At 39.0% G+C, this 18,390-nt stretch overlaps 2 protein-coding genes across 9 annotated transcripts in view; one reads left to right on the top strand and one right to left on the bottom strand.

The window, feature by feature from the left end:
- RFX7 (regulatory factor X7) overlaps positions 1–181 on the bottom strand; it is a 155,015-nt gene extending 154,834 nt beyond the window's left edge. Inside the window, exon 1 of the mRNA XM_067029787.1 lies at positions 38–181. The gene's annotated coding sequence lies outside the window, so the exon portion shown is untranslated. The remainder of the gene's footprint in view (positions 1–37) is intronic.
- The window catches only part of TEX9 (testis expressed 9), a 205,021-nt gene that overhangs the window by 493 nt on the left and 186,138 nt on the right, over positions 1–18,390 (top strand). For 2 of the 8 annotated variants that reach the window (XM_067029793.1, XM_067029797.1), the window contains exons 2-4: positions 371–418; positions 10,279–10,383; positions 15,277–15,310. The exons of 1 other annotated variant lie outside the window; for it this stretch is intronic. In XM_067029793.1, coding sequence (XP_066885894.1) covers positions 10,296–10,383; positions 15,277–15,310 — 122 coding nt within the window. In that variant the 5' untranslated portion in view covers positions 371–418; positions 10,279–10,295. Of the gene's footprint in view, positions 1–46; positions 70–327; positions 419–10,278; positions 10,384–15,276; positions 15,311–18,390 lie in introns of those variants that run through there. 5 more of the 8 variants (XM_067029798.1, XM_067029795.1, XM_067029794.1 and 2 more) reach the window with 4 other exon arrangements.

Raw genomic sequence — 18,390 nt, 5'->3', positions numbered from 1 at the left:
CCGCACTGCGGCCCGGCGCAGACGGCAAAACACCTACCGCTCGGCCGCGGGGGGGGCGTGGACCAGTGTGTGCGGGATACGCGCGCGGGAGCTGAGGGCCGGGAGGGGGCCGCACGGGCGCAGAGGGAGGGCGCGGGCCAGCGGGGCCCGGAACGTGCGCCGCCCGGGCCGAGGAGGGGACTGGCCGAGCTGGTGGAGGAGAGCAGGAAAACGTGGGGGAGGTGCTGGCGAGAGAAAGACAACTTGCGTGAGGAGGAGGAGGAGAAACCAAATTTAACATTTGGCGTGGAAATGGGATTTTTTTTTTTTTTTTTTGCATCCTCCAAGCAAGTAAAGTGAAATCAATCAACATTATCCTCTCTCCCCTCAGCAAGTGAGGATTACTTTCTCCTTGGGTAAAGGAAGAGAACTGAAGCAGGTAAGAGCATAAGGTGACTTTTCAGAAGCCCCCAAAGAAGAACACCCGTTGGAATTAACCACCCTTTAGGTCATTCAGTCTTGAACGGAAATCGCAAGGCAGGAGCTGGGTTGAGTGCTCCTCGGTCGGGCATTCAAAGCCCTCCAAATCTGGCCCCACTTTAGCTATCCAATCATAGCTGCCTCCATCCCCGTGCAAGAACTCCCGGCTCCAATCAGTGAAGTCTCCATGCCATTCTCAATGCGCCGCAGACTCATTCTTCCTTCGTGCCTTTGCTTAATGCTCTTCCTCTCACCTCCCTCCCCACCCCACCCCCTTTCCTGGATTGCCCTCCCTCCTCCTCTATACCGCTCTCCAGCCAACCCAGGCTCTCGGGCACAGCTCAAGTCGCGGCTTGTCAGGGTCCCTGGCAGCCAAGGGCCCTGCCTGCCTCGGAAAGAAACGCGTGTAGTTCTCACAACATGGAGGCTCAGGCTCCAGCCACAAGCTCCTTCCTTCAGAGCCAATTGAACCCCTGGACGTACTCTCTGCTCCCTCCCACGCTACTCATCCTTAAGAGCTAGGTTTGCCCACCAAGAGTAAGACTCCCTGCCAGAAACATGCAAGTCCCCTTTAAGAGCAGAAGAATTGGCTTTCTTAGGTGGGGCTGATCAGGGAGGCCTAAACTGCCTGGGTGTAGAAGACTACAGCCAAGGCCTCTGGCACCAGATGGAACAGCTGCTCAGCTCACACTGACCTTTCTCTGGGCCTGTGGGTGTTATGAGCTATTCTGCTTTAACTTTTCTGACAGTTTCTATCAGGTTTCTACCTGTCAGATTCTCTGGCCACTTTCCTGCAGTGCTTGGACTTTGGGCAGTGAGTCCCTGCCACCTTTTAGACTCCTCCTGGGTGGGGAATCTGATTGGCTTGGGTTTCTTGGCCTTTGGAGTTCTAGGTTCCCTGCCTTGGCCTGGAACCTTTTTGCTTTTGCACCGCTGTGCCCTCAGGCCTGAGTCACAGAATCCACTCCCAGATTCACCCTGAGTTGTTGCACGTGGTGGGAGGGCTAGGAGGAAGGAAGAACGCCTGTGTGCAAGACAGCTCCTCCGTGAGGATTCTAAGCCCCCTGGATTCCTTTGCACCCTGAAACCCACTGCACTGACTGCCACACAAACGGGCCCCCTTTTCCATAACCTAGGGTCACTATTAGCTTAGCCATTTTTAGAAAATGTTAGTTGTTTATGAATTCATTTTGCATTTGGACCCTTCTGTTCTATGTAAAGACAGGCTCTTTTTCTGTACCAACTTGTTAGACGTGGTGTGCTTTGAAGAATGAAAATGGCTGATGTTTGCTGAGCACTTTTACTGTGCAAGACCGACCTAGCACTTTCCATACATTGTCATCCCCAAATTGTATAATGTAGTACTATCCTCCCTATTTTTCAGATGAACCAGAAACTTAGCGAGGTTAACATTCTTAAAGTGACCCAAATAGTAAATGAGGGAGCCAGAATTTGAATCCTGAAGTCTAATGCCAGAGCTTACAAGCCTTGGTGAAAATGAAGTTATACTGAAAAATCTTGAATGCATATCTAAGCTGTATATCCTTGGGGAAGATGGAGGGAGTAAAAAGGCATTGGGGAAAGTTGCAAAGTCCCCCAGGTTCTAATTTTTTTACCTTGCCAAGAGAGCATGATGGCTCCACGTTGCCACACCCTGGGAAGGGGAGACCCTAGAGAGTAGGAGGTTCATCCAAGAAGGGTAGTGTATCTGAGACTGCCAAACGCCTTAAGAAAAGGAAGCTGAGAACCAAGACGTTTCTTTTAAAATTTACTACCGGGTGTCGCACAGGCTGACTTCCCGAGTGCAATTTTTCAGTGTTTTATAGGTTCCATAAAAGAGCATGTCATCCCAGCAGCCACTAGAGGGCACAGCAGAGCCGCAACCCTGAACTGCCCTCTAGCGGCGGTGCTGACGAGAGGGATTGTTGAACCTGTGGGCCCTCAAGGGCCCAGGGCGGGTTGACATCTGGGACTCTTAGGTTCAACCAGCAATGAGAGGGGTCGCAGATAATGTCAGACTTAAGAGATCTTATTGCCAGAATGGATATCCTTGCGGCGAGGCTTTAAAGAGTCAGCCCCCACTGCTCATTTAAAATCTAGGAGTGGAGTGTGTGTTTTGTTACCATCTTCCAAGAGGGCAGTGAATACAGTTATACCAGTAGAAACCTAAAAGAAATCTAATGAAGTTATTCAAAATCGTGGGTGGGGACTCAAGCCAAACCCAGATACCTTGAGTAAAGGTGGCAGTGTAGCCATGGTGCTTCTGAAATTATGTTTGCCCCCCTCTGGTTATGAAACTCTGTACTAAGGTCCCTCAGGGCCTGACCCAGAATTACTAAGGTCCCTCAGGGACCCAGAATTACTAAGGTCCCTCAGAGACCCAGAATCAATATGGCTGATTTCCTCAGACCTTCAGTTTGACTCAGTGAGAAGTAGCAGAAAATATTATAGTGAACATGAATTTTCAAGAGAATACACTAAATTCTGAGCTTCTGTTTCTCAATCCTGAGGAGTATAAGTCTGTTCTCCCTGGGAAAGTATACTCCCATGGAAAATTTTGAGAAACACTGATGTAGTGGGGAAGAAAGACTCCAGTCTGGGAGTCAGAAAACCTAGGAATTCAAAGCCTCTGTTTTCATCTCTATGAAAATGAAAATCATGACCTACCTCACAGGGTTATTGTGAGAAACACATAAGGTGATACCTAAACCAGGGAAATGCTATACACAGAGAAAGACAATCTAGAAGGTGGATCGTGGGCACCTCGAAGCCTTATTTTATCTTAGTAATCCCGGGACACAATTCCTTACTCCTGGGTGTTCATATTTGTTGAATTGAGTAGCTACCTAACCTTAATTTTCTTAGCCCAGTACATTATACCATCTTGCTCTCTTATGTCTAAACTTTGTATACTGACCAGACTGTAGTACATATGTTTATCATACATTTATTATACCCCATACGTAAGAGTGTCAGGCATTGAAAATATAAATAAATAGGTAGGTAAGACCTGGTCCTAACTTGAAGTAGTTTACATTCTGGGGAGAAGAGAGACCTATTAATATATATTAGTTACCCAAGATGGTGAGTATAGTGGAGGGAGGTATTGGTCCTGCTCAAGGTAAAAGAGCTTTCAGAGAAGGCCTCTTGGCTGTCATTTGAATGGGGTCTCATCGGGTGAATAGAAGTTCAACAGGCAGTACACTGAGGGAAGATGGTTTCAGGTCAAGGAGCAGCATGAACACTGGTTTGAAGCCATGAAAGGGCACATGAGATGAGTGCATAATGCAGAACCCAGTGTTAGCTCTGTGCTCAGATCCTTAATGGAGTGTATAGGGGAGGGAAAGGAGGGGAGGGAGACACAGCCCATTTTACTAAATGTTACTCTGTGTTATTAGTTACGATTGTTCTGACAAAATGAGGCCTCAAATAGGCTCATCATTGGTTAATATTGGTTAAGTGCTTAAAGTGTACATTTAATTTCCACCAATTATGGTGGTTTACAGATGTGGAAAACATCAGGTTTTCTACCCTCTTTTCCTTCCCCTCTTAAAAACAAAGGATTCCCTCATCCTCTTTTCCTTTATCATTACTTTCTCTGCCTTCTTCCATTGCAAACTTTTCCCTCTAGGAGCTGAAAGTAGAATATGTAATTACCTACATGTTATTATTTAAGGGAACAGGGAAGGAAGGCTTTCCATCTCCAAAAAAAATCTTTGTCTGTATCAGAAAGTGATGATTAATTTCTTTGGGCTAAGCTCTTGTCTTTCAAAATGCATGTAGTGCAAGGGGAGCTGATATATTAAGTTCCAGTGCTGTAAAGTAATTGAGTTTTCAGTCTTTTACTAGCATTAGAGGGAGGGAGGTGAGGGCAGTCAGGAGGAAGACAACAAAGAGGAAGCAAGATTACAGAAGAGGGAGGTTGGAAGGCTCAAAACCAAGTGCATTTTGGCAAATTTGGTTAAATTTTCTCCATGCCATACTTTCTAATGTTAGTATGATGTGAAAATATGATTTCTCCTGTTAGAGCACAAATATTCGATTATGTCATCAAAACAATGGTTTGTTAAGGGGAAGTAGCCTAACTATTCAAATACTGGGTAAGGCGGCAAGGTGTTAACAACCCTGTCACTACCTGGCTATGTGACCCTATCTATACCAGTCATCTGTCAGGTCCCTTTACATACTTCTAAGGATTATTGGGATAAAGTTCTCGTAATGTACTTGGCTCTTCAAGTGAAAGGTATTATGAAAATGAATGCCAGGTACTGCTTTGATTTCATTTAGAAATTTTCCACTGTTGTTACAATACACGTTTATGTTGTGACCTGCATTCTCTTTATATGAAAGAAGGTTCAAGTTAATATCATCCGTCTGAATTTTAGAAGAAATGTTTACTTTTACTTGGGGCCAGAAAGGTCCCAAGTAGAAATTTGATAACTTGGAAATTCAGGCCAGCAGCAGCTATGAACAGAAGCCCGGTAAAGGAAAAGCATATTTACCTAACCCTAAAAGTGACGGTAAAGAGACACTAGAGCCAGTCCTACAATGAGGAGGTCAGCACTGGTGCAGTCTGAACTGGTAGAGCCTAGTCAGTAACCCACAAACTCATCACTCCTCAGTTCAAGACACATTTAAGTCCCTCTTATATACTAATTGTTATGCTGAAACCACAGAAAGATTTAAAAATAGTGGTAAGGGACTTGCCTGGTGGTCCAGTGTATAAGACTGTGCTACCAATGCAGGGGCCCCAGGTTCGATCCCTGGTCGGGGAACTAGATCCCACATGCATGCCACAAACTAAGAATCTGCATGCCACAACTAAGAAGTTCTCATGCCACAACTAAAGAGCCCACATGCCTCAACAAAGATCCTGCGTGCCACAGCTAAGACCCAGCACAGCCAAAATAAATAAATAAATTTTAAAAAATAAATATTAAAAAAAAATAAATGGTAAATACAGTATTGTTCTAATCTTCAAGAAGTTCATTATCTAATTGGAACATAGTCATATCAGCCCACACATATTTTTAAACATGAAGTGAAAATGCAGGGGACAAACAATAAGTGTGTGACAGGATAATTTATTGAGCTATTAATTTGGTTTATGTTCTCCTTATATTTTCCCTCCTCTCCATTCCAAACATGCTTCAAGGGAATTTTGTGTTTCTAGGCAGAAAGAAGTTGACAGGAGCTCCATATTAGACCATTCCAGGGGGCACCACTCACATAGTAATTGAAGCTTCCTGGACCACAACTCCTCAGGATGCACTGTCAATGTTACCCCTGGACTTATGCCCAGCAATTTGCCTTCCAGTTTCCTTGCTCCTAGAGGATTTTGCTAGGGGGTTCAAGAGGTAGGGGCATCTGGTGAGGGAAAGAAGGAAAGAGAGAGAAGGAAGGAGGGGTTGTGCATAGGTGGAACTGTTGCAAAAGAAAAAATTTCCCAAACTGGAAAAGAGTCAAAGTTCAGGGTTGAAGTAGTGGGGTCACCAGCCCTGTTTCCTCAATCACCCCAAGTGATAGCCAGACCTCAGATAGATGCATGGTGACACTATGGAGGCTGGATCTCCCTGCCACTCTTGGTCTATGAGCAGAACTGTTGCTTGGCTTCTAGGGACCATGTATCCCTGAACAAAGAAGTTGTCAAAGTCCATCTTCCCCCATTTTCTGGGCTCAACATAAATCTTCCAGACTCTAGTGCATTTCTAGGGAAGAACGGAGGGAAGCCCAGTAATAACTGGGATTGGATTTCCTTCTACTTCAGTGGAATTAAGGCTGGGATCATTTTAAGTCTGAGGTGAATTTAATTTGATTTAAACACAATAAAGAAACGTGACAGGGCCTATCTGGTGGCGCAGTGGTTGAGAGTCCACCTGCCGATGCAGAGGACACGGGTTCGTGCCCCGGTCCGGGAAGATCCCACATGCCTCAGAGCGGTTGGGCCCGTGAGCCATGGCCGCTGAGCCTGTGCGTCCAGAGCCTGTGCTCCGCAACGGGAGAGGCCACAACAGTGAGAGGCCCGCGTACCGCAAAAAAAAAAAAAAGAAAAAAGAAACGTGACATTTCTGGCATGCCCAAATTTGTACTTACAGCTTTCAACCTAACTAGTGGTGGATACTATATACAAAGCAGTGTTAAGCGAGATGTGTAAGATTAAGCATCACAGTGAATGGCACAGCTAATAACTGCTGAGGGAGTTAACAGAAAGCAAAGAGCAAATGGAGGTAGCTTCACGGAGGGCTTCGGACAGAGTTGGAGTGTAAGGAAAGGGAAGAAGTTTATGAAAGTGGGAGAAAGAAAGGCAGCAAGCCAGAAGGGAAAAGCAGTGTGAACAGAAGCAGGAAAATCAGCATGACTAAAGAGACAAACAGGAGACTGGCCTAGCCGGAGTGAATAGCTGATGATAAAGGTTGCGCTGGGTACCAAATTCCAAATCTCTGCTTCTGTCCTTGCTGTCCTCGCTGTCCTCGCTGTATAAGGCAGGGTTGTATCTGAGAACAACCAGTAGAATATATTATACATTTTTTGTAATATTCATTATGATCACATATTTATCACAATATTTATTGTAATTATTCTCTTATAATATGTAATTTAAAGGAACTGGCTTGCCTGATTGTGCCTGTTAATAGGTCCAAACTCTGTAAAGCAGGCCAGCAGGCTGACAGGCCAGAAACTCTTGGGCAGGAACAGGCGTTGCAGTTTACAGGTGGAATTTCTTCTTAGGAAAAATCTTAGTTTTGCTCTTAAGGCCTTTCACTAGATTAGATGGAGTCCACCCAGAATATCAAGGATAATCTCCTTTACTTAGAGTCAAATGATTGTAGATGTTAACCACATCTAACAGAATTCCTTCACAGCAACACCTAGGTTAGCATTTAATTGAATAACTGGTACATTAGCCTAGTCAAGTTGACACATAAAACTAACAGTCACATTCACTACACTCTTTATGTCATCCCTCATGTATTTGAGAAGATAAGGAAGTCTTTGGACTTACTTCTTAGGAACCTCAGGAAAGATCCTCTCCTATGAAGTAGGCCAACTTGTGTCCTTTCTTTGGGTATATTTATTTCCTTTGCTCTTTTTTTATATTAATATACGTACTCCCAGGAACTTCCTGTTTTTCTTCATGCTTCCCTCCCGCCCCCATTACCTGAAGTTGTACCAAGTAAGAATTGTGGTTTGATGTTAGTATGGGTTTTTTTTTTTAATCTTTTGGTTTTTGTTTTTCCTATTTATAGTGCCTCTAAATGTACCCATTAGCATCATTCTCCTGAGTTGGCCAAGCCCTCAGGTTTCTGCCTTCTGTAGCTACCTTCTAAAGGGCTCAGCTGATATAAGCCTCCATCCTTGTCACTTGTAACCCTGGGTCTGTGGTTGGAACAGGGCTCAGCATCCAACATAAGGGCAACCAATCCCCTGGCTGGACAGTGACCTGTGAGCTGGCTAAATATAAGGTCTTTGTTCAAGGAAGGGGTTAGTAATTGATTAACAAATTGATTCCTTTCTTGGAGAATATGAATATGATAAAGAGAGACAGTTAGGCAGTTGGCGGTAAAAAAAAAAATAATAATGTAGCTAAGAGACACAAGAGAGGCAGACCTCAGAAACCATTAGGCAGCAGCAACCAGTAGAGGGAATAAGTAAGAGGCAACTGTGAGAAGACAAGCAGAAAAGGCTTTCAGAAGATAAGATAGTTGCTTAGTAATGGTAGGAGCAATAGGCCCAGAGGTGGATAGAAACTGAGAAGATTTTTTGATGGAGCTCCAGAGTAAGCGGGCACAAATACGGAAGAGCAGATTATTGGCCAGGCCTTGGGGCAATTCAGAATAACTGACCAGGAACCAAGGAGCAGAAAGTCTAAGTGACTTCATACAGACTTGAAGAGAGCTAGGGAACTAAAAGTCCATTTAGGTTCCAATGCAGTTTTAGCAAGTGCTTTATTTCCTCAGATCCCCAGGAGAAGGTTTCCATTGCTACCTTACTTTAGGGTGGATCTCTGTCTTCCAAAAGATTCTTACACATGCGGTTATGGTCCTGACCATCTGAAGGGCTCGATTAAAGTCAAGAATTGCGTCCTCTTGAAAGTCTTACCTTATCCATTCCTCATCTCACCTGCACCCAGGTTGAGTTAGCTGTCCCTTTTCTGTGGTCCTTTAGGACCTCACACAGCCTTATGTCAAAGACATTATCTCATTATATGGTAATTGTAGGTTTTCTTGTCAATTTCTTGTACCTACCCCTCCCCACCCCTTGGCTCCAAGTACTGTGAATTGTATGTGGTTAGGATGCATGTTTTTATTCTTTTCTGTATCTCCCACATATAGTACAGTCCCTACCATAAAATAGCCAAATAATAAATGTTTGTTGAATTGAATTATTGAGTTAGAGAGAACTCCTTTTGTTTAGGCCAAGAAAAAAAAAGGCAGAATGCAGGAAAAAGCAGAATGGGCTAATAAGAAAACTCATTAGCTTGTCCATAATAATAGTGCAGGTACTAAGAACTTAGTTAATTCATACTTAAAATTCATGTCTCTGTGACTATACAAAAATTTCCCAAGCAGCCACATATTGTCTGTTCAGCTAGACATCTGGTGCTATGATTCTGCAGTTTTAAAGGTACTTTGGCCAGCCCTCTTCCTTTTAAGGAGAAGAGTCAGCTACATTCTCCCTTCAGCCTCCAGTTTCTCATCTGAATTCAGATCCACACTCTTGGACAGGACAGGCTTGAGGCTCACTCTCAGGGACATCCCTTGGGCTTCAGAGCTGAGAGTCCAGGACCCAAATCCCAGCCATACCCCTTGCCGCTTCTGTAGTCCCAGACAAGTCCCTCACAACTCTCTGAGCCTAGGTTTTGAAATGGTAGAAATGGGGAAATACAACTCCCTTACATAGTTATGCTGAATGTTTGATGAAAAATATTTGTGAAAATACCTAGCACAATGTTTTATACTTAGTAAGAGCCAAATAAATGTGAATTTCCTGTATATTTTATTCCTGAGGAGGTAGGGAAGGGAAGGGAAGACATAGGATGATGGTGGAGGACAAGGACCTTGACAGTAACAGGGGCTCTGAAAAATCAAAAGGGCCAGTAGCCGAGGGACCGTGTGCCACCACTTGAAAATCTGATAAAGCACAGGTCTTAGTCATCCAAAGACACACTGTACCTCAGGCAGCTGCCACAGGAGATTTTTTGATCAGAGTATGGAAGGACATTCAAACCCTGCCAGGTTGAAATTGGGGCACAGTTGATAGTGAGTTAGGCATCATCAATGGCAAGGGAAAAAGTTTTTGCCTACACCAAGCAGAGAAAAATTTGAGATTCATCTAATGCTGTCTCAGAGAGCTCTGAGAATGTAGAGAGGAAACCCCTGCAAATAAACCCAACACTAGAAATGGAGAAAGAAGGGAAGGTGTTAATAATCAATTGAGGAATCTCAGAGTATTCATAGGAATTTCACATCCATATGTATCCCTTCTGAGGTCCCAAAAGAAAGCCCAATGAGACCAGCTACTCTTCCCAGGGACTTAAGAGCCCGGATAGTGTGTGTGTGTGTGTGAGATTGAGGGAGGGGGCCGTCAGGGTTTGTGTTTTCCAGCTGCTGTAGGTAGAGTTCCCTTAAATCAGGATTTAAAACTGTTTAAGTTAGCTCATAAACAGGCTAACTGAACAGGCTGCTTGGCAGGCAGGGACTGAGGTATGGCAGGATGGGGGTAGCATTCCAAAACAGGATGAGCTTGTTAGTCAGATTTTTCTGACTGAAAATGTCACAGATGTCACTGATTGCTGCGTAATGTTTCATTTGTTATCAGGCAGAAAATGTGGCTAAATGATTACAGCTCTGCAGCAACCGGTGTCTCCCACCCCCATGAAGGAACACTTTTTAATTGAATGGACCACCGAATCTATTTTTAAAGGCAAGTGACTCAAGACTTAAGTACCCCTTTTCACTCTAGTTGGTGAACATCGTTTTCTCATTTCGAGTCCCCTCAGAGATGCTGTTGGAGTAGGGCTTCAATGTTCTTTCTGTGTCGTAGATGCTCTTTCTGAGTATAGTTTTAAATGTTTTGAAATTTTTTAAATGGTAAGGTAATAAGTTACCACCCACAAATAAATTATATTTAATGGTGTTTTGAAAGAGTTAGTTTTAAAATCCTGTGTATGAAGATTAAATGAAGATGTCAGACTGAAGGAAGCTGACCTCTACCAAGTCTTATGAAATGACAGAAAAGGTTGAGAGATTGGGGGAAAGGGGAAGGGGGAGAAGAATAATTGGTAACAGGACTGGGGACCAAAAAGTGTCATCAGTGTATCAGAAAATTGGAAAATTTTCTTGGAAAAACAAATTAGAGCACCTGAACCTCAAATACTCCTAAGCTTAAGACTGCTAAAGGAGTAGAAGCAATTTCAGGGCCGCTCACATCTCATAAAGAGCAGATTCAGTGCGTAGAGGGTGCTAGCATAATGACTAGAGCAATGAATGAAGACATAGCATTTGGAGCAGCTGGACTGCTGATCTCCTTCCCTTTTCCTGCTTAGAATTGTCCACAGATTAAAGCAGTGAGCCTGTGGGACCTGGGAGCCAAAGATAGAATAATAACAATGGACTCCAGGAGGGACAGGGAGACCCCTCGTTCTGAAATCACTCTGTCCAGCAGTATGTCCTTCCCTTCTCCTATAATCACCAGAGTCAACTCACATTAAGCAGAAGTAGAGTACTAAAAGGAATTTTCATTTACAAAGTAAAAGATTAATCAATGTAAGAATAACCCAAGTTTGTAGAGGCACCAAACTCAGTAAATACTGAAATAATACCTGTGGAACAATAAATGAAGAGATAAGTATAAATTTCATCTTATTTTATGAAAAATATAACTATAAGTAAAATATATACTTATAAATGCTACAAATTAACAGTTATCTTCAAAGAGATTAGGATGTTATTACATTAGTGGAAAGGAAGCAAACAGTGATCTTAGGGGTTAAAAACATGATTTTCAAAATAAGAAAAGTCAGCAGATGTGTATCACCAATAGAAATTCCTTGAAAGGATAACTGACTTTTGGATGAATTTTAATAAAATAAATAATGAATCCAAGAAAGGTGAAGATATTCAAGAAACAGTGGAAAGGAAAGAAACTAGTTAACTTGTCTAATTATGGCCTGTGTTTAAAAATTAGTAACATAAAATTAAAATCTAGATTAGATGCTGGCAGACTTTTTCTGTAAAAGATCAGAGAGTAAATATTTTCAGCTTTGTGGTCCATGCAAACTCTGTCTTAACTACTCAGCTCTGCTGCTATAGTGTGAAAGCAGCCATAGATAATATGTAATTGAATGGGCCTGTTTGTGTTCCAATGAAACTTTATTTACAAAACCGGCATCAGGACAGATTTAGCCTGCCTGCCACCCCTGTTTTGGATGAATGCAGCATAAAGATGGCAGAGACAAGGTGTGATGAAGAGATAAGAGGGAAGTTCTAAAAGTGTGTAAAACACACACACACACACACACACACACAACCAGATGGCAGGAAAAAAGTCAAATCATCAGTAATCACAATATATGACAAATGGATACAATTTCCTAAATAAAGACAGAAGAATCTCAAAATTTGTAAAATAACAACACGTCTAGTCAGAAGGTATTTAGAAGAAGTACATCTAAAAACAAGGTTGAAAATAAAAGAATATACAAAGATAAATAAGCCAAATAACTAAAAGTAGATAACAAGTGTGGAAATATTAATGTTAGACCAAAAAAGAGAATTTAATGTAAAGAGGAATTGACAAGATAAAGAACATTTATGTTGATCAAAGATACAATTCCATAAGAAGGTCAATTAATAATGAACCTTTACAAACTTAACAATATAACATCAAAAGTCATGTTTATAATATAACATATAAAGTAAAAACTGATAGAAATACAGGTAGTGATGAAAAATGCACAGCTATTTTGGAAGACTTCAACTCAGAAATTGACAGATCAAGTAGGAAAAAAGGAAGCAAGCATAGTGAGAATTTGAATAACACAATAAAGAAACTTGACTGAATAGGTGTAAAGGACTGTACACAATAAATGGTGAATGCATAATCTCTTCAAACACACATGCAACATTAACTACTTTCTAAAACAAAGAGAGAAAAGAAAATGTTAATAAATTCCCCGATAAGAAATCATTCAGGTCACATTCTTTGATCACACTGCAATAAAATTTGGAGTTAGTACAAAAGAATACAATTTTTATAAATTGGAAATTAAAAACCCACACCTTTAAATAACTTTAACTTAGAATAACTTTAATGAAAATAAATGTAAAATGAAGCGATCAATTATTTTAAAATAACAATACCAAAAATTTATTAAACATTACTATATAACCAGCTTTCTGCTAAGTGATCCACCTGGATTGTCTCATTTTATTATCACAATAATCCTGAGAAGTTGATTCCATTATCGTCTCATTTCACAGATGAAGAACTGAAACACAAAGCTCTGTTAAATAACCTGCCCAAGGGCACATAGTCCATAGATGACAGAGTTGGGATTTGAAACTAGATAGAATAGTCCAGAGCCAGTATATTTAACTGCTACAACAAGAAGGACAATGAGATCAATACAATTCAAAATCTATACATACTCAGAGAAAACTTACAGCCCTGGATGCATACATTAGAAAATAGGAAAAGATTGAATGGAAGTAAATCTTACATACAGTTCAAGAAGCTAAAGGAAGAAAAATAAAAATATATAAGGAAAGTATTACTAAAGAAAAACCCAGAAATGCATGAAATAAGGAGTAGAGTTAATCTGAATAAAATTAAAACTGATTGTCTGAAAAGAACCAAAAGTATCAAGTCTAGAATGTTTAATCAAGGTTAAAAAATAAAGAGAGACAGAATTATCAACCTTTGAAATAAGAAAGGGACATTACAAGTATAGAGTAGATTCTAAAAAATCTGAGATTAATACTAAATTTAAGATAATAAATTAGAAAATTCTAGATTAAAATAATTTCTGGAAAATAGAAATCACCAAAATTGACCCATGAAGAAATAGTCACCTTAAAACAACAAACAACAACAATAAAAACAATGAGAGCATTGAAAAGGTAGTCAAAGCTCTCTCATAAAAGGTCACCAAACAAAGATGGTTCTATAAGTAAGGAACAAATAATCCCTATGGTATATTAATTAGTTAATCCAAAGAATGGAAAAAATAGAAAGTTTTCTAACTCATTTACATTGGCGCTGACATGGCCTGAAATTTAAAACTGGCAAGAAAAGCGTACACTCACTTATGAACACATATACAGATATATTAAGTATTGGTATTAGTAAAGTGAATCCAGAAATGTATTTTTTAAATGTCATAACTAAGAAGGATTTATCTAAGCTATTCAAGGCTGATTCAAAATTCAAAATATATTAATGCAAATCATTACATTCAAAATAAAAAAAAATATTAAGAGATGCAAATGGCATTTGATACCATGTGACATCTATTGTTTTTTTAACATCTTTATTGGAGTATAATTGCTTTACAATGTTGTGTTAGTTTCTGCTATATAACAAAGTGAATCAGCTATAAGTGTACATGTATCCCCATATCCCCTTCCTCTTGCATCTCCCTCCCACTCTCCCTATCCCACCCCTCTAGGTGGTCACAAAGCACAGAAGCCTGTGCTATGCAGCTACTTCCCACTAGCTATCTATTTTACATTTGGTATTGTATATATGTCAATGCCACTCTTTCACTTCGTCCCAGCTTACCCCTTGCCCACCCCGTGTCCTCAAGTCCATTCTCTACATCTGCGTCTTTATTCGTGTCCTGCCCCTAGGTTGATTAGAAAGAAAACCACTTTTGCAAACCAGAAATAGAAAGAAACTTCTCTGTTTTAATGAAAGATATCTGCATGCACAAACATCATACCTAATGAAGTATTAGAAGCTTTCCCACTAAACTTTTTTCAATATTGCTTTGAGAGTCCTGGCTAATGCTATATGATAAGAAAAAGAAAGTTAAAATTGGCAAACCAGCAGAAAATATTTTCAAAATATATATTATTACATTTAATAATGAACACCCCAAAACTGATAAGAAAAACATAAACAACCTAATAAAAACATGTGCAAAGGATCTAAATAACGACTTCAATAAGGAGAAATGTAAATAATGAATAAAAAGTAATTTAAAATAACAGTGAATTGCATTTTTTTTTTGCCCTTAGAACTGGCAAATTTGTAAGAGATTGATAATATCTAGTGTTTATAAAGATGTTGGGAAACAGGTATTTTCATATACTGTTGGTCAGAATGTAATTTGTAAGACTTTCTTAGAAAGCAGTTTAGCAGAATTTACCAAAATTTTTACTCTACAATTTCTTTTACTCAGCAATTTTGTTTCTACTGTTTCAGCCAAAAGAATTGTTCATCGTGCACAAAAAAGAAAATACTTGTTTGTGTGCACCAGGAAATTTTAAGAAAGTTTGTTACAGCATTGTTTCAAATAGTGAAAAATTAGGAGTAATTTATATATCCGTTAGTAGGGAAATTAATTAATTATGTTACTTTGATACAATAGAATACTGTGCAGCTGTTAAAATGAGACTGATCTGTATTCAGCAGAAAGAGCTGAGAGATGTATTTTTAGGCTAAAAATAAAATTACAGAATTATTGTGAAGTGTGAATGTGAATTTTTTAATGTTACACATACATGTGCATATACATATCTATGTACATATATATGTGCATGTAAATGTATAAAAAATAATTTGGAAGTAGAATCACCTAATGGTTTTTTTTAGGGAGGACAGCAAGAATGAGGGACAGGAAACAGAGGTAAGACTAATGTTTTAGTCTCTATATTTCAGTGTTGTTTGAATCTTTCAGTGAAAATATATCCTGTAAATTTCTATGATTTTTTAAAGTTATTTTTTGAGTTTTAACATACTGAGACTAAAGTGCACAAATTATAAGTATATAGCCCAATGAATTTTTACATGTGTATTACTCATGTAACCACTACCCAGATCAAGATGTAGAATATTTCTGCTCCCTAGAATACTCCATCGTGGTCCTCCATTGTACCCACCACCACAGATTATTTTATCTGTCCCTGAAATTCATAGAAATAGAATCATACAGCTTGTTCTAATTTTGTGTCTGGCTCTTATTGTTTCATATCATGTCTACTATACTAATCCATGTTATCAGTTCTTTTCTATTGCTTATAGTATCCCACTGTATGAATACACCACAATTTAGTTATCCATTCCTTTGTTGATAGACACTTGAGTTATTTCCAGTTTGGGGCTATTAGGAAGAAAACTGCTATGACTTGCCTTGTACATGCCTTCTGCGATATTCATGCATTTCTCTTATATACCTAGTACTGGAACTCCTGGGTCATAGAGGAGGTTTTAGTAGAGTGATTCAAGGTAGTTGTAACAATTTACACTTTCATTAGTGTATATGGAAGTTCTAGTTCCAGTTGCTCCATATTCTGGCTACCACTGCGTATTGTCAATTCTTTTCATTTTAGCCATTCTGATGAGTCCATACTGATATTACATTTTGGTTTTATCTTTATTTGCATTTCCTTGATAACTAATCATATGGAACATCTTTTCATGTACTTATGTCCATGCTGATATTCTCTTTTCTAAAACTCCTGCTCAAGTTTTTTCTCATTTTGTTTGAGCTGTTTATCTTCATTGTGTTATCTTTTTCTTACTGATTTGTTGGCATTCTTTAGATATTGTGGCTATGAGATATTTTTTGGATATATATGCTACATCTATGATATGTGTATATAAACATGCATAGATATATATGCATATATATCACAGATATCTTCTTTTAGTCTATGACTTTCTGGTTCACTCTCTTGATGGTGTACTTCGGTAAATAGAATTTCAGAATTTATAAATCTTTTATGGTTCATGGTTTTTTGGGTCTTATTTAAGAAATCATGGCCTACCCCAAGGTCATGGAATTATTCGTCTATGTTATCTTCTCTAACAGGGGTCAGCAGACTATGGCCCATGTGGCCTGCCACCTGTTTTTGTAAATAAATTTTTATTGGAACACAGCGATTCCAATTCATTAATGTATTGTCTATGTTTGCTTTTGTGCTGTAACAGCAGAGTTGAGTAGTTGCAACAGAGACCATGTGGACCACAAAATTGAAAATATTGAGTATCTTGTACTTTACAGAAAAAATTCACTAACCCCTGTTGTAGAAAATTATTGATTTCCTTTCATACTAGGCCTATAGTCCAATTGGAATTAAGTTTTGTAAATGGTATAAAATAGGGTTAAAGTGTGTTACATATGAATTATCTAACTGCTCCAGCATCAATTTTTGAAAAAAAAAAATCTCATTACCACAAAATTGCAGTAGCACCTTTGTTGTATATCAGGTTACTGTATAGGCATGGGCCTGTTTCTAGAGTCTCTCTTCTATTTCACTGTTTGTTTATCTATCACTGCACCAGTACCACACTATCTTAAATATTGTAGGTTTATGCTAAGTCTTGGTATCTGATATTGTAAATCTTCCAACAATTTCTTCTTCCTGATTTTTTGGCTCTTGCATTTCCATATAGAGTTTAGAATTCCCTGATAAATTTCCACAGACAACCTTGCTGGGAATTTGACTGTGACTGCATTGAGTCAATAAATTAATTTTGGGAGAATCAATGTCTTTATAAAACAGAGTCTTCAAATCCATGAACACGGTATACTTATCTATTTGTTTAAGTGTTCTATGGTTTTCCCTACAATGTTTTGTATTTTTCAGTTTAACAATCTTGCATGTCTTTCATCAGATTCATTCCTAGATATTAGACTGTTTCCAAAGCTATTGTTAATAGTGTTGTATCTAAAATTTTATTGACTAATTGTTTTTGCAAGTATAATATATAGAAATGCAATAGATTTTTATATATTGACTTTGTATCTAGTGACCTACTTAAATTCATTTATTAATTCTAATAGTGTACATATTTTTTTTGAGTTTTTCTATATTGATGACCACGTCACTGGGAATTACATTTTAACTTGCTCCTTTACAATATTTATACCTCATAATTCTTGTTGTGTGCCCTTTTGCACTAATTGGGATGTATGGAACAATAATTAACAGAAATGATGAAAACAAATATATTTGAATTGTTCTGAACTCAGGGAGAAAGCACTCAACATCTCACCATTAAATATGTGAGCAATAGACTTTTTATATATAAACGTAATCATATTAAAGAGGTTCTCTTCTATTCCTAGTTTGTTGAGAGTTTTTATCATGAACTAGTGGTTAATTTAATTGGATGCCTTTTTGTATGTGTTGAGGTAATCATATGGCCTTAAAGTTCACTTTTTGTTAAATAAGTGAATTATATTGATTAACTTTCAAAATTTAAACCATTTAAAAATTTTTGGCCACACCCGTGGCATGTGGGATCTTAGTTCCCCGGCTAGGGATCAAACCAACAGCCTCCACTGGAAGGTGGAGTCTTAACCACTTGACCACTGGGGAAGTCCCTAAACCATTTTTTATTCCTAGAATAAGCGAATTTGGTCATGACGTAGGGCATATATTCTCTGGATTTGATTTTCTAATATTTTATACTAATGTGTATCAATTAATAAGAAGTACTCTTATGCAGTTTTCTTTTCTTGTAATTTCCTTGTATATTTTTGTATCAGGGTTATGCTTGTCTCATAAAATGAGTTAGGAAGAAGTGCTGTCTCTCTATTCCTTAAAAGAGGTTGTACAAGATTGGTATTATTTCTTTCTTTAAATGTTTGGCAGAAATCACCAATGAAGTCATCTATACTCGAATTTTCTTTGGGATAGATTTTAGTTACACATTTAATGTATTTCTTTCTTTTATTATTTATTTATTTTACCTTATCCA

This window comes from Kogia breviceps, chromosome 3 (genome assembly GCF_026419965.1).
Source record: "Kogia breviceps isolate mKogBre1 chromosome 3, mKogBre1 haplotype 1, whole genome shotgun sequence".
In the NCBI taxonomy this organism is placed as follows: domain Eukaryota; kingdom Metazoa; phylum Chordata; class Mammalia; order Artiodactyla; family Physeteridae; genus Kogia; species Kogia breviceps.
Note: the sequence above shows the minus strand (reverse complement) of the source record. Positions and strands in the feature narration are given on the sequence as shown.